The sequence below is a fragment of the Heliangelus exortis genome, chromosome 13, assembly GCF_036169615.1.
Source record: "Heliangelus exortis chromosome 13, bHelExo1.hap1, whole genome shotgun sequence".
NCBI lineage: Eukaryota > Metazoa > Chordata > Aves > Apodiformes > Trochilidae > Heliangelus > Heliangelus exortis.
In genome coordinates this window covers 11,316,016-11,343,476 of record NC_092434.1, presented here as the reverse complement: position 1 = coordinate 11,343,476, position 27,461 = coordinate 11,316,016, and the positions used below count along the sequence as shown (strand labels likewise).

General features: G+C 37.2%; 1 protein-coding gene across 2 annotated transcripts; it reads left to right on the top strand.

Moving 5' to 3' along the window:
* NETO2 (neuropilin and tolloid like 2) lies at positions 1-27,461 on the top strand. 2 transcript variants are annotated; one of them, XM_071756840.1, is made up of 9 exons: positions 1-354; positions 11,990-12,046; positions 13,501-13,641; positions 15,011-15,259; positions 16,978-17,022; positions 17,112-17,239; positions 20,452-20,680; positions 24,031-24,144; positions 26,481-27,461. In XM_071756840.1, the coding sequence occupies exons 1-9, from the start codon at positions 321-323 to the stop codon at positions 27,059-27,061; spliced, it is 1,578 nt and encodes a 525-aa protein (XP_071612941.1). In that variant the 5' UTR covers positions 1-320; the 3' UTR covers positions 27,062-27,461. The 2 variants fall into 2 exon arrangements, with proteins under 2 accessions (XP_071612941.1, XP_071612942.1); XM_071756841.1 differs by lacking the exon at positions 11,990-12,046 and having other exon boundaries at positions 188-354.

Here is a 27,461-nt window from a genome sequence, read left to right as displayed (position 1 = left end):
GGCTGGGAGCTGCTGGGCTGCGTTCAGACCGTCTTACAGGGAAACCCCCCTCCCCCCTCCCCTTACTACCTGGGGCAGGCCAGCCCCGACGGAACCCGCCGCGCCCCACTCTAGATGGGACTGAGCACGGCGCCGGCTCCGAGGTCGGGCGGCGGAGGCTGATCGCGCCCCGCGGGGGGCACCGGGCATGGCCGCGGACGGGCGGGGGCCGGCCCAGCCGTAGCCGCGGACCCCAGCGCCCTCGCGGGGAGCCGCCGCCGCGCCAGACCGCGGCCATGGAGCGCCGGTGATCGCCGCCGCCGCGGAGCGACCGGGAGACAATGGCTCTGCACAAACTCTGCTCGGTGCTGGAAGGTAGGAGCCGCTGGCAGCACGGCGTCCACCGCGGGAAAACCTCCCCGCGCACCGCCGGAGGGGATACCGCGCTAAGTCCCCTGCAGGCGCCCGCCCCCTCGGCTGCCCCATGCGGCCTCCGTTCTGCCCCGGCCGCCCTCCCACCGCCAGCGGAAACTTCGGTGCGAGAGCCACGGGGGCTGCGCGGAGGGGCGGCCGCTCCGCTGCTGCTGGGGCTGCTCCTGTCGGGAAGCTCCCACCCTCCAAGCCGCCCCACCAGGCGGTTGGCGACTCCCCGGCCCCGCTCAGCGCTGCGGTGCCGCCGGCGGCTCGGGGCTGTAGGGCGGGAGCTGCCCGAAGCCGAAAGCGGGGCCGTGGCCAGCCGGGAGCCTGCAGCCACGGCGGGCTGCTCCGGTCCCTCTGGGCGCGGGCTGACTGCGGGAGCACTTCGGTTTGGGGGGGACCGTGGTGGTAGAGGCTCTGCCCCAATGCCCCGTATATTCTCGAGACAGAGCAAGAGCTTGTTGGGCTCCAGTCTTTTCACGGTAAAAATACTCGTTTTGCTTTCGGAACTCTCCTAACAAGCTGCCTAACAGCGATCAGGTTTTCAGCAAGGTTTTCAAAAAATCAGACACCTGAGTCACACGCTACTGCCTGACCAGTATGCACCTGTGCTTCTCTTCCTCATGAGGCTTTTAAATCTTATTTCTAACTTCTTTAGGTTCAGAGATAAACAACTGAGGACGGCTCCTCACAAAGTATTTCTTTGTGTACGGTACTATTTATACAGCTCGACAATGGGCGAGGGTTTTCTGTTAGAAAATAAAACTGGGTATGGCAGTTAACCTTGTGCCTCAAGAGATAATTTCTAGCATTCTGTATCTTTTTTAGCAATAGCAGGCTTGAACCGTCAGGGATTTTTTTAATTAATATTAAATTATTCCGTTAGGAAATTTCAGAGCATCTGCTTGCATTATTGAAGCTAATAAGACATTACTGCAGCTTGGAGAACTGTTTCTGAAATGCATTGATGTCCTCCCATGGCATGAAAGTTGTAAAGAAGTTTGATTTAAATCAAGACTATTCCTATGGCCCTCAAAATCCCATGTTCCTGGACTGAAGTACAGATGTCGTGAAAATTTAAATAAATACTTTCCTTTATTAGCATAGCAGACAGAAGATACTTGCTTTCAACTGTCTGCCTCTCTGTGTAGGTGTTAACCATCCACTTAGTTTAGATAACATGGGGACATAAGGCTTACATTGGGGAATCAAGATACTTACACTTTTTTTTCTACTTCCTCTTTAAGTAACACCATTAAATACTATAAACCAACCATAAAATACAACTGGCATTTCTGTTTAATTGCTTTCTATATAGGCAGATTTAATTACATTTCAGAAATAAGGATTGCTGCAACTTTGACTATACAGGTTTTTTCCTGAACAGATACCAGGCCAATCTTTTATATAAGAAAATCACACGGGTATCCAGGTAAAAAGTCCTTCTACTGAAATTTCTTTTTGTATTATTAGTAATCTATAAATTGCACAAGCCATTAGTCAATAAGCTGTTAGTATTCTAAATGCATCACTTGCCATGACTACAGAAACAACCTATCATTACTTAGGATCATACATTACCTTTCCTCTTCACTAGAAATCTTCATCTAGTCTGATTATTGCATCTAACCACACACTCACACAAAAGGATTCCTATAAATAGGCACGTACATTTAATCCCAAAAGGAAACTGTTTTGAATAACATTAAAATTAAGCTGCTGTATTTTACAAGATGCATCCTAAATGCTGCATGGAAACTACCCACAATGGCAGTTACAATTTTTCTCTCCATACAAATAGCTTTACGTGCAGAACTGCATGAGTTGTTACACTATATATGATGTACAGTGAAGCTCAGTGTATTGTGAAGTCATGTATCTTTTAATAATACTTAGAAACAGTTAAATCTTCTGTTCTTACCAAGGAGTCCATGTATATACTTCCATCATCCACAAAGGTTTTCGGTTTTGGCTCTGTACAACAGGGCAGAAGTAAGCCCATCACACTCAGTTCAGAGCAATTCAAAGTTCTTCTGAATAGAAATGCTTGCTCAGAACTACCCTGTGCTGTTCCTCAGCTATCAATAGTAAAGGCTGATTTAAATAAACATCTTCTGTGTCATTCTTACAGCCTACCCCACAGTGTTAAGCAAAACTTCTATTAGTTTCATCCTGAAACCCATCATCTTACATTGATTATTTGCTCTCATCCAGATCTGCCAGCTAACAGTGCTGAGTGGAAGCAGTGGTGGGCCATGACGACAGAGGTTGCAATAGCTGCAGGTTTTGTTGAAGTGGAGCACAGCCAATGCCCACCTGCTTTCTCAGGGGTGTGTAACCTATTGGAGGCCAAGGTGCTCACTGTTTTGGCTGTTGAGGACAAAACCTATTCCTCCTATCTTCAACTTCCAATGAGATTCTAAACACACTGCAACAATTTTTTAATCCTAGCACAGCTTGTAAAATGCAACTGCTCTTAGACAAAGTATTATTGTATATCTTTGTAAGTGAGAAAAGCACTTGCTTTCTTAATAAAGCAATATCCTTGTTATGCACTGGAAGTGGATGTATTTTGAATTTCCTCCTATCTGCTATCCCCCCAAAGTGTCTGCTAAGAGCTCATTCCTATTCTTCAAATACACTCCTTCTTTCATTTCTATATGCTATTTGGTTAAAAAAAACCCACAAGCCCTAAGTTAAATCCTGACTGTACAGTAGTTTTGGACTGTTTCAACTTACAAAGATGCTACATCGGATAAACTTAAAAAGCCATAAGGAGAATCATGTAGTTTCTGTTTTGATAACTCAACAAGGAGGCAGGTCTAGGACGAATTACTGCTACTTCTCGAAAGTCAACATTTCTAGGCTTCCAATGAGGTACAGAATTATTTCCAACTCTGGCAGGTTGCAAGACTGTGAAGTACTATGATTAACTTCCTGCCATTCTGCTCAGCCCCCTCATTTGCATTTTGGCATGATTTTAACAGCTAATTTCTCACAAACAAGTAGTGTTAGGAAGCAATGCTTCCTTCGACACAGAAACTAAGAATTATGGCCTTCTGTTTCCAAAATCAAAAGGTGTAACAATGTCCCAAAAAACTAAAAACAAATACAGAAAAAAAAGATTGAATAATTTGTAAATTACTTTATGATTTGTTAGGATTAATAGGATTCAAAAAGCTGCTGTGTTATAAAGAAGCAAAGTATTTGGTGGTATGTATTATGCCTCGCTATTAATACATATACAAACTTTGTCCAAAACGTACTGCTGCCAGAGTAGCATAACTTCAAAAGCATTAGCTCCCTAGTTGTCCTAAAATGTAGTAGACAATGACCACTAAAAATTTTGCAGAACTTTTTGGTTATAATTACATTGATATTAATAGAAAACTTCAGTGTATAAATCAGATACGTGGTTGCAGGCAGAGTACAGAATAATGCCAGATTGAAACTAAAAGAGCTATTGAATTATGCATCCCTGTCTAATGAAAAAGCTTAGATTTTCAGCAGCTTCCCTAAGGTTTGATTCACGGAGAGAGATTAGACAGGAAAAAAAAGAATTATAAGCTGTTCATCATTTATGAACCTGTCAGAAATTCACAATATAATTATTTGCAGGAATAGTGAAGAGAGCTGATAAACATCTCCAATTAGACCAGAAATTGCATATGCTCTTGTACATGTTGGTTACATGCAAAAGAGGTTACACATGCAGTGATGGGCATGCTTATCTGTACTGAAGCAAAGTCTTCGTGTCTCGGATGTAAGTTGGGGTTCTAGCACTGCTTTTCTGCCTTATACTCCAAATTGTTTTTTTAATTGACAAAGCACTTGTAGTCTTGGACAATTTAAATAGCTTGCTACCTTGAAATAGTTTGCTGCTTCTATTGTTATGTAACTGACAACAGCTGCCTCAAATACTGCAAGTGATTGGGGTAGGGGTGTGTAAATTTTTCAACAAAAAAGCAACAGGTAACGTACGAAAAAATTTTACATTTCTTTTGGCTTATCTTTGTTCTTCACTCCATTTTATGTTACGGCAAAGCTGACCCACTATGCAGCAAGGACTGCCAACATGTTAACAGTACATTTCACAAAGCCTCCTTCTTTAGCATATAATAAAATTCCATGAACACAGAGAAGTCTCTAAGGTGGCAGAGTGAGGAGCTAGAAGAAAAAATACTTATTTATCCTCTGTACACAGTCAGGAGACAGCAGGACTTAAAATATTAATTCCATAGTAGACATTCCTGAAAATATTCTTACAAAAAAAACATACTATGTTGATAATAAAGATCAAGAGTACAATCTGATCTATTTTAAAGTAAAAAATATCAGTACCCAAATGTTCTAGGAATAAGTACTCTCTGGGAATGATGTGTTCAGAATAGTCATGTACAGCAGGTTCATTTCTGTCATTAACAGGGAAGCCATCTGAACTTTAAAATCAGTGCATGTATTTTAATAAGGTTTCTGGAACCCCTCATCAACATGGTTTGCTCATGCATCCTTCTCATCAGTCTCTTGCTGCACACCACTTGTAAATGGAAGAAGATCTTCCACATAAAAAAGAAAGCTTCTATTTTAAAAATGAAAGATATTCTTCTGGCAGAGGTTTTGCTGACAGACGTACCCAAAGATAGATTATAAATAACAGTATGTGGAGCAACTGGTAAAATGAAGCAGCCCACAGCTGCTTATAGATTTCTAATGGATGAAGGGATCAGAGATGTTAAATGTTTTGAGCAAACCTGGAGGGGACTCTGTCACAGATCCATCCAGGCATGAATTGTGCTGCAGATGATTTTGTTCAAAGTGACATGGAAGAACTGCATTCACTTCCTGAATCAGTTAATGTGGTTTCTCTGCAGAGATATGGACTCTTGATTTGTTTCTTTGGCAGTCTTAGAGAGGAAGCCCTACTGGAAACATTTGGAGTGAGATGAAACTCGCAGACCTGAGTGTACTCAGATCCTGCTGGCTAACAAGATTTGGATCTTAGAAAGGCACTAGAATCACTGTTAATAGCTGGTGAAGCCCACTTCTGTTATCAAGCTTTTGTGAGGATAAAAGTGGGTTGGCAACTCCACTTGCATGCTCTGGGCAAGACTTACAAATACCTAATATATGTTTTGCCCAATGCACACCATCCATTACTTTATTCTGTGGCAATCCTGCAGTATATTCCAATATGAGGAAGCCACTGAAGCTCTTAATAGGCTAAGTACAGGCAGCCACCCTAACTGCTTTTCAATACTCAATCTGCAAGTGGCCTGTTGAGACCACAAGAGATAAGGGAATATATACAGACTGTGAACTTAAGAGCATGTAGGATTTGAAAACTGCTGTGTTTTCATCCTCAGCAATAGAATTGTTTGCCTGGGAAAAAAAAAAAGCAGTAACAGATGCAAACCAGTATTTCTTTTATTACTTAGCAAATGTCACCAAATGCTAAGGAGAGAGAAAAATCTCATTCCCTGGAATTTACAGTTTCTGTTTGAGCTAAAAAATGGCTTAAATCAGGAATGCACTTAATTATCCTTCTGGGAAAAAAAAATAACATAAAATAAATGACCATCCACACAGGATTTGACAAAATCCGAAGTATACATTTTCTCTCTTCCACTTTACCTTGTCTGTCTAAATTGCAGAAATTTGTTACAAGAAGATCAGACAATCACTGAATTTGTGCAACATGTATCATCATGGGACCCTACACTTGATCAGAGTCCTTAAAAACACCCAAATCACATACAAGTAATTTATGTTTTATACGTATATATAATAACATGGGATATATGACATCACAAATATTCCTGCCATGTTAACAGCTCGCATTAATGTTTAGACATATGTGGGGGAAAAAAAGCTGAGATACTCTGATTAGCAGTTACTGAAAGTAACATTAAATTTAGCACACAGGGCAAATTGGGAGCTAGGTTTAAGAATAGTACACAGAAAAGGATTCATTCCCATAAGGCAAAACATAGTACATAATTAAGATCAAACATTTGTTACTCTAGGCTCTATCTGCCAGAAATAAGCAGGCATCCTGGCAAGGTTTTCTAACATGCATGACCCATGTGTTGCAAATTACTGGCTATTTGGATTATATGTACACAAGGTGCTGCCTAATCCAGGGAGTACAGCACGGAGATGAAACAGTGAATCCTGCTTTAAGCAATGTCTGTCATCTTTATCTCTAGGATTCTGACTACCAGTGTACTAAGAATGTGTAATACTCTAAATGATTAAGTCTTTATTTTAAAAATCGGTGGAGTTTTTCACTCTGTTTCTCAGTAGTGCATGACTGCTCCTCAGTTTGATACTCAGATTGCCCTGCGTGCATACATCTCCCACTGTCATCACTGAAGACAGACACTGCTCTCAGAGCCACACAGCAAATCTAGTCTGTTTTCTCTAGATGTGAGGATCCCTAGAGCATGCAGGGAAAAGACATACCATGGGGAGCTCAGAGCAGTACCGTATCCCATGAAATCTGAACAACACATCTTGCCAGAAAGTACAAACTCATGTCAGATTTGCTGCCCAAGCACTTGTTTTTCTAAGCAACACGTTGGCCACCCTTTTGCTTTAAAACCAACTATATTATTCTCATAATTATTCTCATTATATTATTATTACAGAGCAAAAGGAGCCACTCATTTGTGAATCTCTACACCTCAGTACACAAATAAGTTTTTTTTGGTTTTTGGTTTTTTTATTTGGTTTGGTTTGGTTTTTTGCAGCTTAGGTTAGTTTTAGAGAATTTTAAGAAATGGCAGCAAAGAAAATCTTGACTCCCGCAAATAATACATAGTTTATTATCCCAGTTCAGGGAATTCTTTTATGTTACTCCATAAGCCTAGTTCAACAACAGAGTAGTAATAAGCATTGGCTATAATAAGGCTATGTGATCTAAAATATTTCATACAAAGAAGTGAATAAAATGAAAAATTGATTCTTTTAGACAAAGACAAAAGCTTGCTGCTTTTTCTTTATTTCTAGTTAATGTTCACACAAACTATCAGAGCTTTAAATGGTATTACAAAAGCATGCTCCATAACTTGTAGTATAAAGGTCTGTAGCAAATACCAGATTCATGAATAAGAAGTCCCTCTTAATCTGTCTGCCTCAGTGGCTGTGCTGCTGTTGGCTTAATGATAGCCACTTCTACAGTTTATATACCATGAAGTAGAAGGCTCAACATAAGGTGCAGAAGCAGTAACCTCTATTATATCCACCAACTAAATAGGGAATTTATGTCAGTCTACCTTATTTCAGTGCCTTCTAGTAGAATTCTCTCCACGTTCCTCCATTAAAAACAATCAAACTCACTCTTCTATCCATTTGATATTCAATGCAGTTGTGCAGAAATCCTGTACTGTTTGTGGTGTTGCTTACATTAGTAAGCCATGTTCAGGTGGTATTTTTAGATACTTACACTTTTGCTCCCTATACCACAATAGAACACAGAACAAAGGCTAGAGTTAATCTTTCATCCACACTGAAGAACAGTGGTGTCAGTGATACACAGTAGACTTTAAAAGAGGAAAAAAGAAGGAGCAGAGGAATACTGTGTCCCACAGCAAAAGTTCAAGTGCATTCTAACTACTTGAATTTCAATTTATCAGACATAACAAGGTCACTCTTCATCATTCTGGAAATGCCAGAAGACCTTTAGTTAAAGTACTGCTGAATCTCATCTGTTCTAATTGTGTCCCCACATGCAGTACCAGAGCACTGGTTCAGCACTACCTCTCCACTGCATTATCCCATAAGATCTTTACAAGACAGACCCTTCCTTCTTACTGACTTGTACAGCCCAAATTAGTCTTTGAGATTCAAAAATATTTTTCCAGGAAATGGTATGAATTTAGGACACCAAGTGATTGCTTTGTTGTTTTGAAAATGCACACAAAAGCAGGTAAATAGAAGCAGTCTAAAAATATCCTGATTTTTCTCCTGTTTCTTTTTTTTTTTTTTCATCCAGAATATTGATAGGCCTTGTTTTCATTTTAAAAAAATCCTGTTTGCTATCATCCACTGTCAATGTGTACAGTTGGAGGCAATACTACCTCAGATATCCCTGCCCCGTACTCAGAAAGAACTGATATAAGTCTTCTCTTCACCTTTTTGCTAGCAGTGTCACAGAAATAAGGACAGCACACATACAGAGTATTAATCAGTCACCTCTTTATCATGTTATCACCCAGGATAAAAGCAATGACAACAGAAGGCCCTTAAATATTTGCTACCTGGGCTGCTTTAAATACATCTTAAGGGTTGAGAGCACGAGAAAGGCATTGCTAGGGGAAGGTGAGAAATGGAAGAGTTGCAAAATGAAGAGGATAGAAAGGGCAGGGAATAAAGAAGGCAGCCTATACTTAGTAAGACAAATATTCAACCCATTTTTCTTCTGTAATTGCCTGCATATCCATGCTGTTCTGCAGGAAATACACACTGTTCTTTTGCACTTACACATGCATACACAGCTCCAGACTATTTATAGAAATGGCACAGGTTTTAGTGAAAGCCAACCAGCTTTTTCTGAAGTCCTTTTAGGAGGCTTATTTCTGTGTCTACATCATTTCAAGAAGGGAAATAACTGGGTTGTGTATCTGAGCATCTATTCTTATCCTGTCTGTATCTGTACAAGAGAGCACAATCACTGAAATAAACATAGGTGGTTACTGATATTTTTAAGGTGAAAAAAGACAGAAAAAGTACATTTTCAGAGATAGTCCCAGCAGATATCTGTGCTAAAAGAAAAAGCACAAACCAACCAAGCAAATGCCCACAACAAACTAAAAAAAATGAGCACATCCCCAGATTTTTCACTGTTACTTGAAAATGTCTGAATTAGTTTTGATAGTCAGGGAAGTATTTCCCTCATATTTTCATGTTTGTTTGCTTTATGGAAAAAAATACAAACCCCATCTCCCATTTCAAGCAGCAGTACAAAAAGTTATAGAGACTTCTCCATTCTTGCAAAATAAGAGGTGGGCATAACACATGTTCAAGAAAAGTTAATTCAGTAGAAGAACATAGCAACACAGTTCATAGAGGACTGTGGAAACTGCATTTACATTAATGATAAAAGCCAACTTTGAAGTGTTGCTCCATAAGCAGTGTAGAAAACTTTCTAACTACTGTTAAGATTCTCTGTCCTGGACAAGTGATCTCAGGAGTACAAATGCATTAAAGTTCATGCATCTAAACACAGATCATTAAATGCACAGCTTAAACACAGAAGCTGCAAAAATAAACTGTACATAATTTGTAAATAGTTGACCATCTGTAAGAAATATTAAAAATTAAAATTCTGAAAAATAATCATATGTTAATATGAGATTATTAAATTTTTTTCATTTATTTGCTTTAAAGACTAGTGAAAATATGTAACTTGAAGACCAGCAGTAGGTTCTAGATACCTTCATCTGAAGAATGAATTTTCCATCTGGGGTGAGTCAGCAGTGACTAATTATTGATACTTTGTATTTGGATCATGACAGCTAGCAGGCGTATTTTTCAGTATATTAATGTGGATGAAAATACAGAATTATTGCAGTGACTGAAATTGCAAAACTACCTACAGTTTTAACCTATTTCATAATCCATCCCTTAAAATCAAATAAACCTTAGGAATGTAACAGTTTTTGCAAGACCCATATGGTATTTTAGAAACCCTATAGCTGTGAACTCAAAAAAGAAAAAGCAATTGTTGGTGAGGAAAGTCTCAATTGGATATTATCTGGTTTAATATGGGTAGAGAGAAGAAAGGGCAGCAGAAACATACCTAAAAAACCACAAATGCCAGATGGACAGTTCTGGGGGCAGCTTTGATTCGTTCTGTCTTTGTCTAAGGTATATCTATGCCAACATTACAAGAGCATCTAGCTAAGTTCAGTCAGTATCACCATATTTTACAGCCAGAGCATGCTCAGTCTGGAACTCTCTAAAGGGCTGAAAGTCTAACAGCAACACAGGGAAAATCAGAGAAAATGCTGTTCCAACATAAGCCACTAAGATGCCTGAGCAATGAGAAGGGAGAAATAGGAAAATAAAATTCTTGTGACAATATTCCTGCTGGAATATTTTTTTTCTTCCAGTGGTGAGGCTATGCCTCTTTGAGTTGGTATTAACAAGCAGAAAATGAACATGGGATAGGCCATAACAGGTTAAATCAAAGGTCCATCTAGCCTGGTGTCTTCTTTCACAAAAACACAAAAGCAGAGATCTCAGGAAGAGTGAAAAAGTGGTGCAAATTAAATTTGCCCCAGATATTGTCCCAACTTACAGGTTAAGGTGTTTCTGAAAGTATTTTCTACCTTAGGGATGCATTATCAAGGATGTGCATTACAAATAAATAAAATCTGCACTGACTTTGAACATGCCACCTACAACCTTTGTCTGATAACCCCTGGTTCTTGTTTTGCAAAAGACAACAAGTAGCTGCTCTCTATTCACCATCTTAATGACACTCAAGATTTTATTACTTGCATCCCATCTCTTATCAGCTAGCTTATGTCCAGGCCTACTTAGCTAGTCCTCTCAGATATATATTCAGAATTGTATAGATACTAAAAATGGAAGCAAATGACAGATTTGAAAAGCAGCAGAGTTATATATTGTTTCATTTTCTTTTCCCTTCCTGGTAATCCCTAAGAAGACAAAGCATATTAGGAAAATCTGGACATTAAGCCTGCTTTAAAACTGTCAATGAGTAATGAAATACAGACTCTTTAATATGTGCTGTTCAGACTGAGACATCTTGGAAGCAGTAAAAAAAAAAGTATAAATGTAATATAAAACCCAAAAGCAAAGTCATCTAGACAGCTTCTTTTCAGAGAAAGAAGGAAGAAAGTGGGTTGGAGAAACAAGCATAACCAAATCTTCCACAGGTCCGATACTCAATTCATATCCAGAAAATGCCAGCATCTATCAACACCTGAGACCAACACAACAGTTCAGCAAACAAGTGCTTGACACAGTGTACATCCTAGCAGCATCAGCATCCTAGCAGCTGTCACTGCTCAGAGTCTCTCTATCCTTAGAACATGGATCTTACTCATTTTCTACTGCCACATCATCTCCAGAAATCACAGGTATAGTGGCAGTGTTACAGTCTTGCAAGCACAGTTCTATCTACAGTGCTCCTGAAATCCATGTAGGTATAAGACCATGCAATGTGCACTGTGGTCCTGATTAATTTTTTGGAAACCGATGAAGTCTTTTGTATATGTAACAGAAATGGAGTTTTAGGATAAATAAATTTTGAGATAGCAGAGAAACATCTCATTTCAGGATATAGAAGTTATGCAGGAGATAGATACCCTTTAATTTTATAACATGCTTGCAAATTAGTAGATATTAGACTGCTATTCTGATACATGCTTTCTCAAGGAATCTAGAAGAAATGCACTGGTCTTCTGAAGCTGAAATTTTAAGCACTTAAATGAATTACATATTTTTGTATGTGCTGGGTTGTTTTGGTTAGTGATTCTAGGTTTTGCTTCAAACAGGACTGCAGAAAACTATCTAAATTTCAATAAATTACTAATGTTTTTCCTGTCACAATTTCTCTCATCAGTGTTGCTAGTAACAATCCTTGTAGTGGAAGGGATTGCCGTTGCACAGAAGACACAAGGTACAATTTTGGTTTGATTTTCTTTCAAAAAATGTAATAGTTTTATAATTTCTAGATAAGCGATACAAGTGAAAGAAAATATTTGTTTTCAGGTATTAATAGATCTTGAATTACCAATGAGCATTCTAGTATTTTCCATTTTCCTGCTCTTTACTGCGTTTTTTTCCAAATAAAACCATCCAGTCCCAAGAAACATGGAAGGTCAGTTGCCCATTTTAAATTCTACAGTTTTAGGCTCTAAAGGTGGGGAAAAAAGCACCATGAAAATTAATGTGTTCTGTGCCTGACAAAAAACTTTTCAAATAGTCCACCCACAAACACTTTTGAAGCCTGCTGACTGTGGAAGACATCAGTTCTACAAACCTTATTTTCTCATATGTGGGGTTAACCCACATATCAGAGAAAAGCATTTCTTGAACAGACACCTACAGAACTTCCTGGAATAATTTTCACGCCCATAAATCAAAAGTTGCCAGGATACCAGTGGAAGGCAATGTAATTTACTGGAGGCAGCTAAGACCTCTACAGCATGGACTCACTCTCAAAGGTCTGCTAAGAAAACCTGCATAAATATAAATAATGAGAGCAGTGTGGAAGATTTTGGAAAAAAATACCAGAAACTACATATACTGTGTCTCTCTCCAGTTCTCTGGTATCAAGGAGAATGGCCCATGGTACTTAAGAATATCAGAGCAATAATACTATTCCCAGCTCTGTTCTCCTTGGAGAAGAAAATCTGAACAACACTTCTGCAAATGCTCCAGCATTGTGCACTGGTTTAGTAAACCACACAATCTCAGTCAAGGATCATATTTCCCTGTACACCTAAGAAAGCAATTTTGATCTTAAGAGACCCTTAGCTACCACTGCAATATACCTATTGCTAGTCATTTTATTAACTACCACTACACTGTATTTAAGGTATTCACATATCATAATTAATTGTTATAAACATTATGTATTACAGTAAATCATTGTAAATAGATATTCAGTCTAAGGGCTGTGTACTTCACAGCATGGAAGTCCATGGAATTTTTTGAATCAGGGCCAAAAATATAACCAATGTTTTTTATTACACTTGCATAGGGGTGAAGACAAACCATAAAATAATGCTGCTACATTGGCAGTCACTGTGACTGTTTGACTTAGAAGAGTATAAAAAAAACGTAAACTGACCTGGGTAAAAAAAAGTACTCCCTGTATTCCCAAGAATTACAGGATATATTTGATACTCAAAACCTGTGAGCTCTTTAGGATATACCACATCCCTAAACTAAACACAAGATTTTCCTTGTTAGAAATTAACAAGTAACATATGAGAGTGTTTTCAACAAAATCAAATTACTCTCTTCTTTTATAGGATAATATGTTATGCCAGTGTTTTACTTATGCAAAAATCAAACCTGTGTGCTTGCAGGAGAAATTTATTTGATCACCTTTTTCCCCTGCTCAAGGTGGTCAAAACATTGGAGTGAATCGCATTCCTTCTAACCAGTGTGACAATTGGGTACGGACAAGCAATGGAGGACATTTTTCTTCACCAAACTACCCTAACATGTACCCACCAAATCAAGAGTGCATCTATATCTTAGAAGGTACATGCTGTATGTCTTTTGTCATGTCATAACCTTACTGGTAACAGGATAGTCTTGGACTGTTAAAACTATGTCACTTTACTATACTGCCACGTATCATATATTCAAGACTTGGGACACATTAATTGTTTTTTCCTCATATTAGAATGTACCCAAAACCTACTGAAGTCTTAGTCAGCTTAATCAGATATGTATCAATTTATTAAAATATTTCCAGTAATATGTTTCAGTGGCTTTTTATTTGTACAGTATAGTACTAGCTCACAAAGACCCTCATTTTTGCTTATATGAGCACATATCTGAAGGTTTGCATCTTCCCTGGCAGTGAAGACTCTGGAGAGTAGATCTGTTCAGCTTCAGAGTTCGGAATTATCAGATTAATTGCCAAATATCCCTTGCATATGACAGATTCCATGGGGCTTAGAATCAGCTTCTATGCCTCTGTCCTCACAGTCCTTATACAGAAACTTTAGAGGTACCTGAATGAGACAAAGGTCCTGCACAATTTCTAGCTAGATAAGGTCTTTCCTGCAGGGCACAGTAAATACATGCAAACAGCTAGGAATATTTTTGGTTCTTATATAAGTAAGGCAAAAGGTCTAAGCAGAGTGTTAAGAGACATATCAGTAAATAATTTTTACATTCAGAAGCAGACAGTATGTGATTCTTTAACACTGTCACTCCAGTATACAAGAGGTCATATAGCTCAATAGATAACAAGAACAAATAAAACTAAATCTATTAATAAAATATAAAGTCACAATTCTGAACTACAGATGTGCAAATCCAGTCACAAAGTAGCCATACCCATATCTCACCAGGATTCAAGGGTCTGACCTTGTCACTGGGTCAGACTTACCAACATCTGTAGTTACCTGCATATTAATCATATATAGGAAGCATTTTCTTTGAGTATTCTTATAAAAGATGTCTCCTGACAAAAGATCTACAAAGTTAGGTTTAAGGTTTAGGAAACATGCAAGTGAGTAGTTCTTTCTATATATTTCTTTGGTATTCTTTTGCTACATCCCTCAGTGTAGCAAAAGAGGGTACTTTTTTGGGTAATTTGTTTTCACAGAACACTGGTTTTAATGTATATGTTAATATTAAACCTTGTTTGAATAACTTGCATATACCTTAATGATGTGTTAAATTTATCTAATTTATGAATGTTCAAAGATCAGCAAAAAAATTCCATAAAATTCAGTGTATCTGAGTTTTTGTAGCAGAGTGCCAGATGTATTCTTTGAATTTTCCAGTCTCTTATTTTGATGTTTTGGAGGCCTGTCCATTATTTCTATTATTTCATGTTTGATGTGTTTTTTATATAGATCTCCATTTAATCTTTTGCTCAATTTTTTATGTCTAGCTGCTCCACGACAAAGAATTGAGTTGACTTTTGATGAACCTTATTACATAGAACCCTCATTTGAGTGTCGGTTTGATCATCTGGAGGTTCGAGATGGACCTTTTGGTTTCTCCCCTCTCATTAATCGTTACTGTGGCCTGAAAAGTCCTGCGCTAATTAGATCAACAGGAAGATTTATGTGGATCAAGTTTACTTCTGATGAGGAGCTGGAAGGAAAGGGATTTCAAGCAAAGTACTCATTTATACCAGGTAAAGGTGACTAAAATTCTGCTAATGACCATCTGCTTCCTGTCAATGTGTTCTGCTGGCACTCTACAGCTGCATTTCATCCTAAATGCTTATGAAGGCAAAGTGACAATGTGTTCATCTCAGTCCTGCTAATCCTACAGAATTACCTAAGATCACTTTAGAAAATTGACTGAAGGGAGCTACATGTCTGTAATTTGCTAGTGGAGAAGTCAGCTGATCTTGTTCATGCTGAAGGTTTCACCAACTAGCCAGTTTCACCAGTGGTAGTAATAGAGAGAGTATGTAGACATATAGCCACATGTAGACATATAGCTGGCATTTTCACCAGGTTATTTTCTAGGACTACAAGACACCATGAAAAAACATCTAAAGCATTTCCAGCTAGACGCAAAACATTTTAAATATCCGATCAGGAAGGCCACAGGCAGTATCTATACAGTCTAAACTATACATCAGCTCTCAGTATAACTGGATTCCCTCAAACCACAGGCTCAGACATCAGAATCGTTTCTTGCTCAAAGTACTGTGTAGTTCACATGGTATGAAGGAGAGAATAATATACTGACAGTGCCTTTAGACAAATAAAAAATGCATCTGCTCTGTGGGGCCACTTAAAACTGACAGGGCATTCTTTTTACAAGAAAATTTGACCTTATGTCCTTGTGCAATGCTTGACTGCTGTACTTCATAGATACTAACATGTAGTTATCAGAATTTTACTGTCCTTTGGGATGAAAGACAATATACAAATACCAGCTCTACTACTACTCTTAAGTGTATACACAGGTGTAATTTTAATGTTGTCTTTATCTGACAGGTACAGGAAAACACTATTCATGATTATGTATTACTGCTTGTACTGCTTTATAGCTTGCTAGGATTTTAGACAAAGAAACTTCAGATTAACAGGGTGCCCAGTCCACTGAGAATAATATGTTAAAATATTTTCACAGGGACAGTACTTACACATTGTGCTAAGTCCATTTCCAAAGGCATTTCACTAACATCACTTTCAAAACTAACTTACGCAATGTGTTAGGGTAGAGCTGTGTATTGTTTTCACAATAGACTCCATTAACTGAAGGACTGATATTTTTCTTTCCTTTTCTTTCCTCTACATTTACATGGAGTGTGGTAAAAATAGTTGAGCAATCAGCATGAAATTCTGCCTTCATAAACTATGTCTTGAACTATGCTACCTGCCCTAATGGAAGAGGCATGGGTACCCAAGGGAAAAGCATCTTTAGTACTGAACTGTGCTACTTTGTATCTTTTAATAACAGCAATTAAAAATTTCAAAGTGTTGATTTACTCTTCTAAACTACTCCTGTTCACATTGCTTATAACTAGACAGACTCAACTGATAAAAATTATGTACATGGACAGATCCCCTGTACTCATGTGGAGCTCTGGTGATTTCAGTGAAAACTGATATAGTTCAATTCAGAATGTAATATAGGAACAAAATAGCAAATAGTAATTTTTGGTATGCTGGAAATCAGAGCTGTCAGTATAGAATTACCTTATTCAGGTAAACTCAATCTTTGGAGAATAATGTTATCATCTAAAAAAAGATGTGCCCTCTAATCGAGTCAGTAAACTGGAAAATTTTATTGTGACATAATAAAAAATGGTCAAAATCTTCAGATTATACTAAACCTTGAAGTGATTCTCAAGCACTGATGGCTCCTGTGATTCATGACTTCTTTCTGTTACAGATCCTGACTTCACTTACCTAGGAGGCATTTTAAATCCCATCCCAGGTCTAGTATTACAGTAACAATTTCTTTATAAATGAAATTTTAAATTAATACCATATTGCACTTGACAGCGATGCATATGTTCTCCCTAGACTGCCAGTTTGAGCTCTCAGGAGCTGATGGAATAGTACGTTCCAGCCAAGTAGAACAGGAAGGAAAAACAAAACCAGGACAAGCAATCGACTGCATATGGACAATTAAGGCTACTCCAAATGCTAAGGTGGGTTTCATTCATATCATTCAGCATATAATGGGTTTCCAAATCATTAGTAACAGGTAATAGTCACCAACAGTCATCTGCATAATGTCTCACTTTCACTGAAATGAATTATGTATCAGAGGCTTAGGAAATCCAGATAGAGGATTGTTACTGAAATTAAATTTACACAGTAAGCCCACAGTGTTGTCCTCCTGTTAGCTGAAACTTGATACACAAAATAACTGTGAAAACTGTTTAAGCAATAGTTTTCTAGGGCATTTGACCTGGACTCTTTTATTGGAAAACCTCAGGCAAAAATGCTGGCTAACAGCTTAAATAAATTCCAGTAAATCTTGCTGCCATGGTTTAAAATTTTGCCTCCAGTAGTTCTGTTGGAGAAATTGGGTTTGTTTAAAGTCAACAGAACACACATCTGCTCCTACCCAATCTAATTCACAATGCAGCACTTCAAAACCCACTTTCATTACAGTCTGACCTAAAATGCAAGTCATTACCTGGGAGCAGCTGTAGAATTATCACTCTCTTTCTTCTGATCCTAGCTATAGGATCACACCCTCCTAAAATACCACAGTAAAATTTCTAGAGTTTTTCTGCCCAAACCTTAAAAGAGACATACTAGCTGCTCAAGGCAAAAATTAGCAATAGGTACCTGAATATTTATGATCATGCCTGCTGAACTAGACACTGCTTATGAAAACATCACTACTGTATGCTCTTTTAAAAAAAAATTGGGGTTCATTTTTGAACAGAGTTTCACCAAAGAATACTTCTTGCTCCTTATAGCACACACAACTGTAACTTGGCTTCACTATGTGTATTAAAACACATTTCTCCGCTTGCATATAAAAAATTAATGAGCTTTTTAAGCAGTAGCTGCCAAGGTTACAAACCTACTCCTAATAGTTAACTAACCACCCCTATTCACCAACTTCCAGATTGTTCTAAGATGGCAAACTAAGATGACAGTAAGAAGACAAGAAACTAAGATTCTCTTAATACATTTGAGCTTTTGAGGCAAAGACTCAACTCTCAAGAGCCTTATACCAGCCTAAGTAATAGTACCCATTCTTCCAAAAACAATAATAAAATCAATATTGCCACTTGAGTGCACTAGGTAGCATGCTTAAGTATTTTAAGAAAGTATTGAATGCTGCCAAAAGGCAGAGTTACATTTGGGTTAGTAACTGAGATAAGTTTACCCTAAATTATTATGTTGAAACATTATTGATAAATAATTCTTAAAGTATTCTGACAGTGATTTCTTAATCTTCAATTCTGGCAGAATTATGATAAAATGTATTAGATCTGATATGGAACAGTCTTTTGAGAAAAATGAGCATTGACATTTTTTTGTTTTATAATTAAAGCTTTTTATAATTATAATCTTTTAAAGCTGACACAACTGTAGCAATTAAGGGATTTTTAAAATCTGCATAACATATATTTAATAAATTACCTTAAGATTTTATAAAATTTCTAGAATAACCAGTATAAGAGTAAGGACCTTTTATGTTTGCTTGCCTGTCACACTGACCTGAAGGAGCTTTGCAAGCCTGAGCTCTTTTAATGGAATTATTCCTTTGTTTTCATACACAGGATAGCTCTATTAAAAGTGTGCTAATTAATTTTTACCTTCTCTTGTGGCTTCACAGCAGATACATAAAATCAATCACTAAATGAAAACACAATCTCTCAGCCCAAATACTAGCACTTACAGCTCTCACCCGTGTTTCCAAGATAAGACATCAATGGGAGACAGGGTCTCAATGTAGCTGGAAATTTCCAGCAGTAAATCTAACAAAGACAGTAGCAAAAAATCCCCCTTAACAACTAGTTTTCAATAGAGCCTGTTAAGTGTACGTGGGGGGGTATCTTTTCTACGCACACAGAAAGATGGTTGGTTTTGTTTCGGTAAATTCTTTAAAATCCAATTTTAAAAGGCTTTAGCATTAGCTGAGGTTAAAAGCAAGATATGGCAAAAGGGCAGAAAAATATGTAATACAGAAGTAGTAAGAGCAGTACTTTGTCTTCCTTGTTCCACAAACTAAACAAGATTCTGGGAGATTCTTGTCATTAGACAGATGCATGAAAAAACACACGGTGCAAAAGGGCTTTAGCATCCATAGTATCAGCCAGAAATGTAATTGTAAACTGTACTTAAAAGGCATACAGTCTAGCCCCAAACTTATCTGGGAAACATATTGAAGACCTCATGCATAGTGGTAGAACACATCTTCCCCCATGGAGAAGACCTCAGCCTCCACATGAACAGATTTCTTCTCTGACAAAGTAATGGTTGTCTGAGGAATTTGTAAAGTTTGAAGACGAACTTTATGCTTAAGTGCTTAAGTGACATAGTTACATATTTCATCAACTCTGTGATCTTGAGAATTCCAACAGAGCCATTCAAGAGATTAAAAAGTCATCTTTTCATTTAATTCTACGTGAATTACAATTTTGCAGAAGTTCTCCGCTCCAGCAAAATAAATTATTTGCTTAGTCTGCAAGTGCTATCTTGGTGTCCCAGTTTCCTTGCTGTATATTTTCTACCATATACACTGCCTTCTCTTGGATTAGATTTCTCCTTTTGGAGGAATTAAGATTGGCTAAAACTTATTAATTCTTCCATCTTTTCTCCTGCTTCCATTTTTATTCAGATTACTCCTGGCTTCATGGTTTCTGTATTCTAACGTTGCTCTAGTTCAGTAATTAGCATTCATTCTGAAGCAACAAATTTTTATTTCTTGATTTTACTTCAGACCTTTTCTAAATAGATTCCCTCAAATTTTAACATTGTGTTTATGAATTTAAAAGGATGACAAGAGGACAGTCAAAATACCATTAAAATTCTTCCACCACATTTAACGTTTTTCTTCTGTCTCCTCTAGATTAACTCACTTAGCAGTGCTGCTTAGGGCTTTCTTCAGCAAGTGTATTACTTCTTCCTTTTTTCCCCAAAGGGAGCAAAAATATATCAAAGTAAAGTTTTAAGTAAAGATTGTTTTGGGGAGAGGAGAGAAATTAAACATGCCCAAGACAAATTTGAAGCAATAATCCATGCCGGCATGTAGTAAGAGCAAGTTTAAAAGTGGTGTGGACTGGGAGTTACCCATATGTGTAAGGGTACAAACCAACTTATTCAAGATTTGCTAAGAAAGAAAACTGCCTCCCTTACTACTTCTCTTGACTCATTAATTTCTCTTTTCTAACAGATTTATTTGCGATTTCTTGACTATCAAATGGAGCATTCCAATGAATGCAAAAGAAACTTTGTGGCTGTGTATGATGGAAGTAGCTCTATTGAAAACCTGAAGGCAAAGTTTTGCAGCACAGTGGCAAATGATGTCACGCTGCAGACCGGGACAGGCGTGGTACGAATGTGGGCGGATGAAGGCAGCAGACTGAGCAGATTCAGAATGCTCTTCACTTCATTTGTGGATCGTAAGTAGATTTTAAACTACCTATTGTGATACCAGGGTACTCCAGGTATTTTAAGAAAAGCATCCTGTTATGCAGTAGGAACACATGAAAAAGGTTGTTTCTTTTTCCTTCACATACTTCCAGGTAAATTAAACACTTGCTTTAAAATAGTTATAAGTATAAACATATTTACAAAGAACAACACTGTCCACATTTCAGAACCTGAAAATAAGAAGAATCTAAAGCACAAAAGTAGACTAAGCTTAGAACTGCAAAGCAAATGAGATACACAGGGAAGGCCAAATAAAACACAACTGCTACTTCAGGAGATCAGACCTGTGCTCATGCCGAAGGTTTTCAAACATGTCTGCATGACAAATGAATAGTACAGATTTGCAGTCACAGAAAACTTCTCTGACAGAACTGTCTGCAGTCAGTCCAAAAAGGGATTCAAGTTACCACCTTGATAAAAAATTGAGATTACAGATAAGTAGACTTTATATTCTCTTTCATAAAACAGTAGAATTTAACACTTGAGGAAACTTAGCTGTCTGCAAAACAATCTTTTTCAAGTAAGAGACTTATAACAGAAATAGCTTATTGATTACTTTGCAACTGTTTATGCAACAATAGGCATTTAATGAACTTTAGATACTGTGAATATCAGTAAATATCAGTTTTAAACACACCTTGCTTGCAAAATTTATACCTGCTTTTCCAGTAGCTTTTATTTCAATACAGTCAGCATTAGTGGTAGTGCAAGTTATTCCAGCTTTCAATCTAGAAAATGCTATAAACTTTGCCAGGAAAATTATCAATCTATATTATAAACATTGGAATAGAGGGTTATTGTTGTCGAGTTTCATTTTCTGGGAGGTTATTTTAGAGATTTTTGTTGTTCAGTTTGGGGTTTTTTGAAGTGAAAAAGGTTGAAACAGTAACTACTCCTAAAGCTACGTAACTTTCCAAACTTCTGACTTTAAAGCAATTCAAAAGTCATTGACAGAAGGTATGTGGTTATTCTTATTTACTTTCTAGCTGGAGATGCTGGCTTTCCTGGGTAGGGTAATTGAAAAGTATGAGACTGAAAAATATTTTATGTATTTTCAAACAATCTACTGATTAGAATTTTTTCTAACTGAAAAAATTTAAATTATGTTTATCTTATTTTCAGATCATTAAGCTATTTTTCTCTTCTGCCTTTCTAATGATATGTAATTACATGAAACCAACCATGAAAATAATCAATATTTCTGAAAAGATTTACATAGACTAATGGTGCATGACAATCGCCTGACACACACCTAGTGCTGCTTGCAAATTTGACTAAATAATTCAGCTAGCAGTAATGTTAAAAAGCTATGGATTTGATTTCTGTCTTGATGCAATACATAAGTAATGCTAGATATAAAGAACACTGAAAATTTCACTAGTCTTAGGCATCAGAGTCCTGCTATGTTCCTTGCCTGGACAGGAACCCATCAATCATGGTGACTTTCAGACTTTGTACTCCCCAAATAGCCAACAGGTAAATTAAGTCTATTTGTGCCAACATTAAGAACTTTTGAACAAAAGCCATGCTCAAAATGTTAAAGAAAGTTCATAGGAATGTGCTGGCAGATGGAGAAGCAGCAGCAGAATTTCAGGGAAATAACAAAGGGAACATGTCTTGCTTAGTTCTACCTCCGTGCCTCCCAAAGAACTAGAACTCCTTACAGATCCATATTGAAACACCAGCAGGTGTGCATGGATGCACAACACCCCCTCTGGACACAAATTTCATAGATCTTCTGTTATCTCAGGTAGAAGTATTTCAGTAGATATTTTACCCTATTACATATATAACCTTTTTAAACTATTCTGTTTAAATTATGACTCTATTGATAGGGTAAAGATTGTCCAATATTGATTTCCAAATTCAGAAGCAAAAACTAATTAGTCTTATCTCCCCATAGGTGCTTCCAGAGTGAACCTACTTTCAATGCAGTTTCATTCTGAATTCAGTTGAACAAGGAAGATACATATGATGGTTACTATGACACATTTTAAATATTGAAATTACATAAACTCTTCTAAAATATACTCTAAACACATTCTGTATTACAAGAAAGTGCTACAGAGCTTGCAGTGAGCTTGCAGGGCACAAGCTTCTCATGTGAAATTTCTTGCCACATTGCCAGGCATTAAGCAGTAACAGGAAGCTAATACAAAAGCTTAAAATGAGCACAGATTACCAAAATCCAGTGGAGTAAGAAATGGGAATACAGCATATATTTAGGATTTAGGAAATGCAAATTCAGAACTAAAGGTTTTAATTTTATTTTCTTTTAGGCATAACTTCTCTTTGTCTCTGAGACACTGAAGCTTAACAGAAGAGCTGAGAAACACACTTTATTCAGGACTAGTCACCCTTCCCTTTGGGTTTTGCATTATGTTCTGGAGAACCCAGACTGCTCAAGAATAAATTCAATGAAACCCAACAGTGGAATGTGTATCACACATCTTTTCTGTTTAATATATAACTGACTCCACTAAATAGACATTTCTATCATAAAAATACCATATAACTGAGACAGAGAAAGAGAAAAATCAATATCTTGTCTAGTGCCCTGAATTCATAAAGAATTCCCTGTGTATATTATATGAAAATAGTAATAATTCTTTTCCAGTTTTTAATATATTTTTCTAATGTCAAGGAGCTATAACAATCATTCATGGAAGCATAAAATCTTTAGGGCAACTCTCCATTTAATTTATTTCTTCAAACTTCTAACTATATATAGACAGATAAAAAGCTAAACTGTACTGTTTCCTAATCCTTGCATTAGCTCTAATAGGAGGATCTAAGAGCTTTGATTCACAAACAGGAATGACTTGGATGCTCCCAGTTACTGAAATCTCTTACAATCACTAAAACAAGCCTCCACAGGCTGAAATCTGATTTGCCTTAAGAAATTAATGGGCTCTAAAATGCAGATGTTTGGGAACTGCTTCACAGCGAGCTATACCATCTACCTAGCACATACATTGCAGACTGGATAAATATGTAATTGATGGCAAGCATGCAAGTTTTAAGTATTAAGGTTTTTTCAAGACAAGAATTAAAGCATCTTCTTCCATGATTGTGTCACTGTATCTGCTACCTATTTTGAGCAAGATTTTTTTCTATGGCATTGATAATACACCTGAAAGCATGCACACATCAAGAGAGGGTAAATCATCTGATAATTAGTGATGTGCAGGCAAAGTGATTGCATTTGAAATGGAGATAAAGAATAACTATGCATATTAAAAGCACAGGAATTTACTAGTTTTATTTCAATGCATGTTACTGGAAATTCCTAATGTTTTCTTTTGTTTCTCTCCTGCAGCTCCCTGTTCAGGCAACACTTACTTCTGCCATAGCAACATGTGCATCAATAATTCTTTAGTCTGCAATGGCATTCAGAACTGTGCATACCCTTGGGATGAAAATCACTGCAGAGGTGAATATAGTGCAACACAGAGCCTTTATGAGCTGGGCTTGTCAGTTTGCCTTTCAAGGAAGTCATGAAATGTTTTTCCTGGAAATATGCTGAAGACAGCTATTCCACTAATCTCAGGAAGGTGTTCCAAATTTTTATTTAAACTCAGGAGACACGTAAGCTTGCTGAATATTGGTCTTACTGCTTTATGATTAAATTTCTTCCTATTCAGCATATACTCCCTATTTTAAGAGGATGTCAGCTTAACAAGAAAAATAACTTAGTATTTGCCAGGTTGCATCCTATCTATCTCTAAACTTTAAATGAAGCAAGGATTGTAGGGACAGGTAATGCCTTTTATTAGAGAAAAAAAACAGCTGGAAAAAGACAGACAAGCCTTCAAGCACAAAAAGCCTTTCTCAGGGATGAAATAAAAGCAACAGCCTTCAAAGACAAATGTTTTTAAATTGTATTTAAGTTGTTAATCACAGACTAACTCAGTAAATACAACTGCTGCATACAGTGTAAGAAAGTGGGAGGAAAAGGAATTGTTATGGAGTCATCACTGCTAATGGAAAAGTCACATGTAAACCACTGCTTCTAGAACTCTGAGTAAGGGAGTATTGTTTAAGGCATCAGAACTACAGTAAAGATTTGCTTCAATAGTAGATGTTATAGGAAAAATTGTCATGATTTGAGGATACTGTTATTCTGCTAAAGCAGAAATAGATTAACCCGTGCTTCAACATTAACTGAATTTTCAGAGCTGCAACTAAGTCAGTTCAAGACCAACATTTTTTCCTGGTAAAACAAAAATAACAACACAACAAACTTGAGCTTGGATTTTTTTGATAAATAGAATGGCATATGTAAGTCTGAACACAAAAGTCCTGAAAGATTTAAATATGTACTCCATTTCAAAGAAATCAACCTTGCAGGAGGGTTCAAGACCTTCTTTAGAGAAAATTTTGCAAAGTTTTTCAACACAGAATCCCAGCTTCATTTTTAAAATAATTATTTTAAAATTACTTTTAAATTGCATTTTTGGCAAACAAAAAAATTCACACCACTCATAAACACTCATTCAAGCTGACTTATAGAAGCTTTCCAGTTATCAAAACTAATCCATAACTGCCAAGTTCTAAATGTGGAAGTAAGCTTCCTCTAAACAAACCTTTGATAATAGTCAGTGTTCCCTCTTCTCTCTTAAATGCAATTTCCAGATCTCTTACCCATCTCTAGAACTGCTTTCTAGAATCTTGCCTAGAATGTACACTTCCCTCAAGTACTGCAGTATTTAAAAAAAAATGAATTCCATAAAAACCATATTTCAATGTGAAGAAGCTGTCTTTCCCACTATTTGTAAACTGACATATCTGGTGCTCAATAATTTCCCATGTCTTATGCTGAATACAATCTAAATTCTGCTTTAGTACTTGCACAGCAGATGTTTAAGAGACGGCTAAAGACTGGATCCATGTTGCAAGCTAAGGGAGACTGATGCAATCAAATGAGCCATATCTAGACTTTAAAAAAAAAAAAGGGGAAAAAAAAAAGCTTCTCACAGTTGTGCTCAATTACTGCAAGCACCCAGACTTCTTTTAGTTCACATCAATAGCTTTTTAAATCTGAGCATATTGTAACCTATCATGCCTAGTCCAGTGACACAAAAATAGATTAAAAAGTCAATCTGGAGAAGACTTTTATGTAACAACTTTTTGTGAGAATATCCTCCAAGAATCACACTATCTAGATGACAGATGAGACAGCTTTCATAGCACTCAAATTCATACTTCCCACAAAGACAGTAACACAAGTATCTAAGGGGACAAGGGGACATCTCCTCCCCAGTAAAGTTATAAATGGAACTCAGAGTAAACAGTCTAAGAGTCAGAACTGTATTTCAGATAGAACTTTTTATTAGCCAGTTCCTTGGGACTCTGTTTAGTATATGGGTTGTTTCAAATAGCATATGATGGCATATAACTCTCTTAGTACACTCCGTGGAGTGCTTAGAGGTGCATAACACACATCCAAATGCCAGGAGCCAGTTATCTGAAGATCATACGCAACATTTAGGCTACTACATTTTCTTCCACATATTCTTAAATGCTTTTCTCCTGCTGTAGCAGATGTTGCAAAGTCTCACTGTAGAACTGTTTAGTTCCCCAGGACAAGTATGCTTACAGAACAGAAATACAACAGGAAGATTTTAATCTTCAAGTAAGAATTTTAAATATGGTAAACCATCTTGTTCTGATGCTGCCATCTTGTGTGTTTTCATATGAAGTACCAGTCAAAGTAGTATCAAAACTATGGAAAATAGAAGCTTTATAATGCTTGTTTTTTCTTTGCAGAAAAGAAAAAATCTGGATTGTTTGAACAAATCACCAGAACTCATGGAACCATCATTGGAATCACATCAGGGATAGTTCTTGTTCTTCTCATCATTTCAATCCTAGTACAAGTAAAGCAACCTCGCAAAAAGGTTATGGCTTGCAAGACTGCTTTCAATAAAACTGGTTTCCAGGAAGTATTTGATCCTCCACATTATGAGCTATTTTCACTAAGGGACAAAGAAATTTCTGCAGACTTGGCAGATTTGTCAGAAGAACTTGAAAACTATCAGAAAATGAGACGCCCTTCAACAGCTTCCAGATGCATTCATGACCACCACTGTGGCTCACAGGCCTCTAACATAAAACAAAGCAGGACAAACCTCAGCTCCATGGAACTTCCATTCCGCAATGATTTTGCGCAGCCGCAGCCAATGAAAACCTTTAATAGCACATTCAAGAAAAGCAGCTACACATTCAAACAAGGGCATGACTGCCCCGAGCAAGTCATAGAAGACAGGGTGATGGAGGAGATTCCTTGTGAAATCTATGTTAGAGGAAGAGAAGATACAGCACAAGGTTCACTATCTATTGACTTCTAATTTCCTAGGGAAGGTGGTGTCAATGTATATACAAGGTGCTTGTGTATAATGACAGTGTATATATAGGAAGTGTACTATACGAAGCGTGTGAAAGGCACACACTTTTAGCTTATTATACTTCATTTTTTTTAAAAAAGTCTTCATAAATAATTCTTGTTGAAAAATGGTAGATTTCCTCCCATCTTCCCAAACTATCCACCCTAGTAGAGGAATAAGACAGAGGCTTTGCATGGAAATTAAGTTAAGGACGTTGGAACTAAAAAACAACTACTAATCATTGAATACTGAATCAATGACTACTATTCTCTTCCTCCTATCATTTTCTCTTCTTTAGACATCTGCTTTTCAAGACAATTTTAATACCTCAGTTACATAATAAAAAGTAGTTAAGTGCACCTTG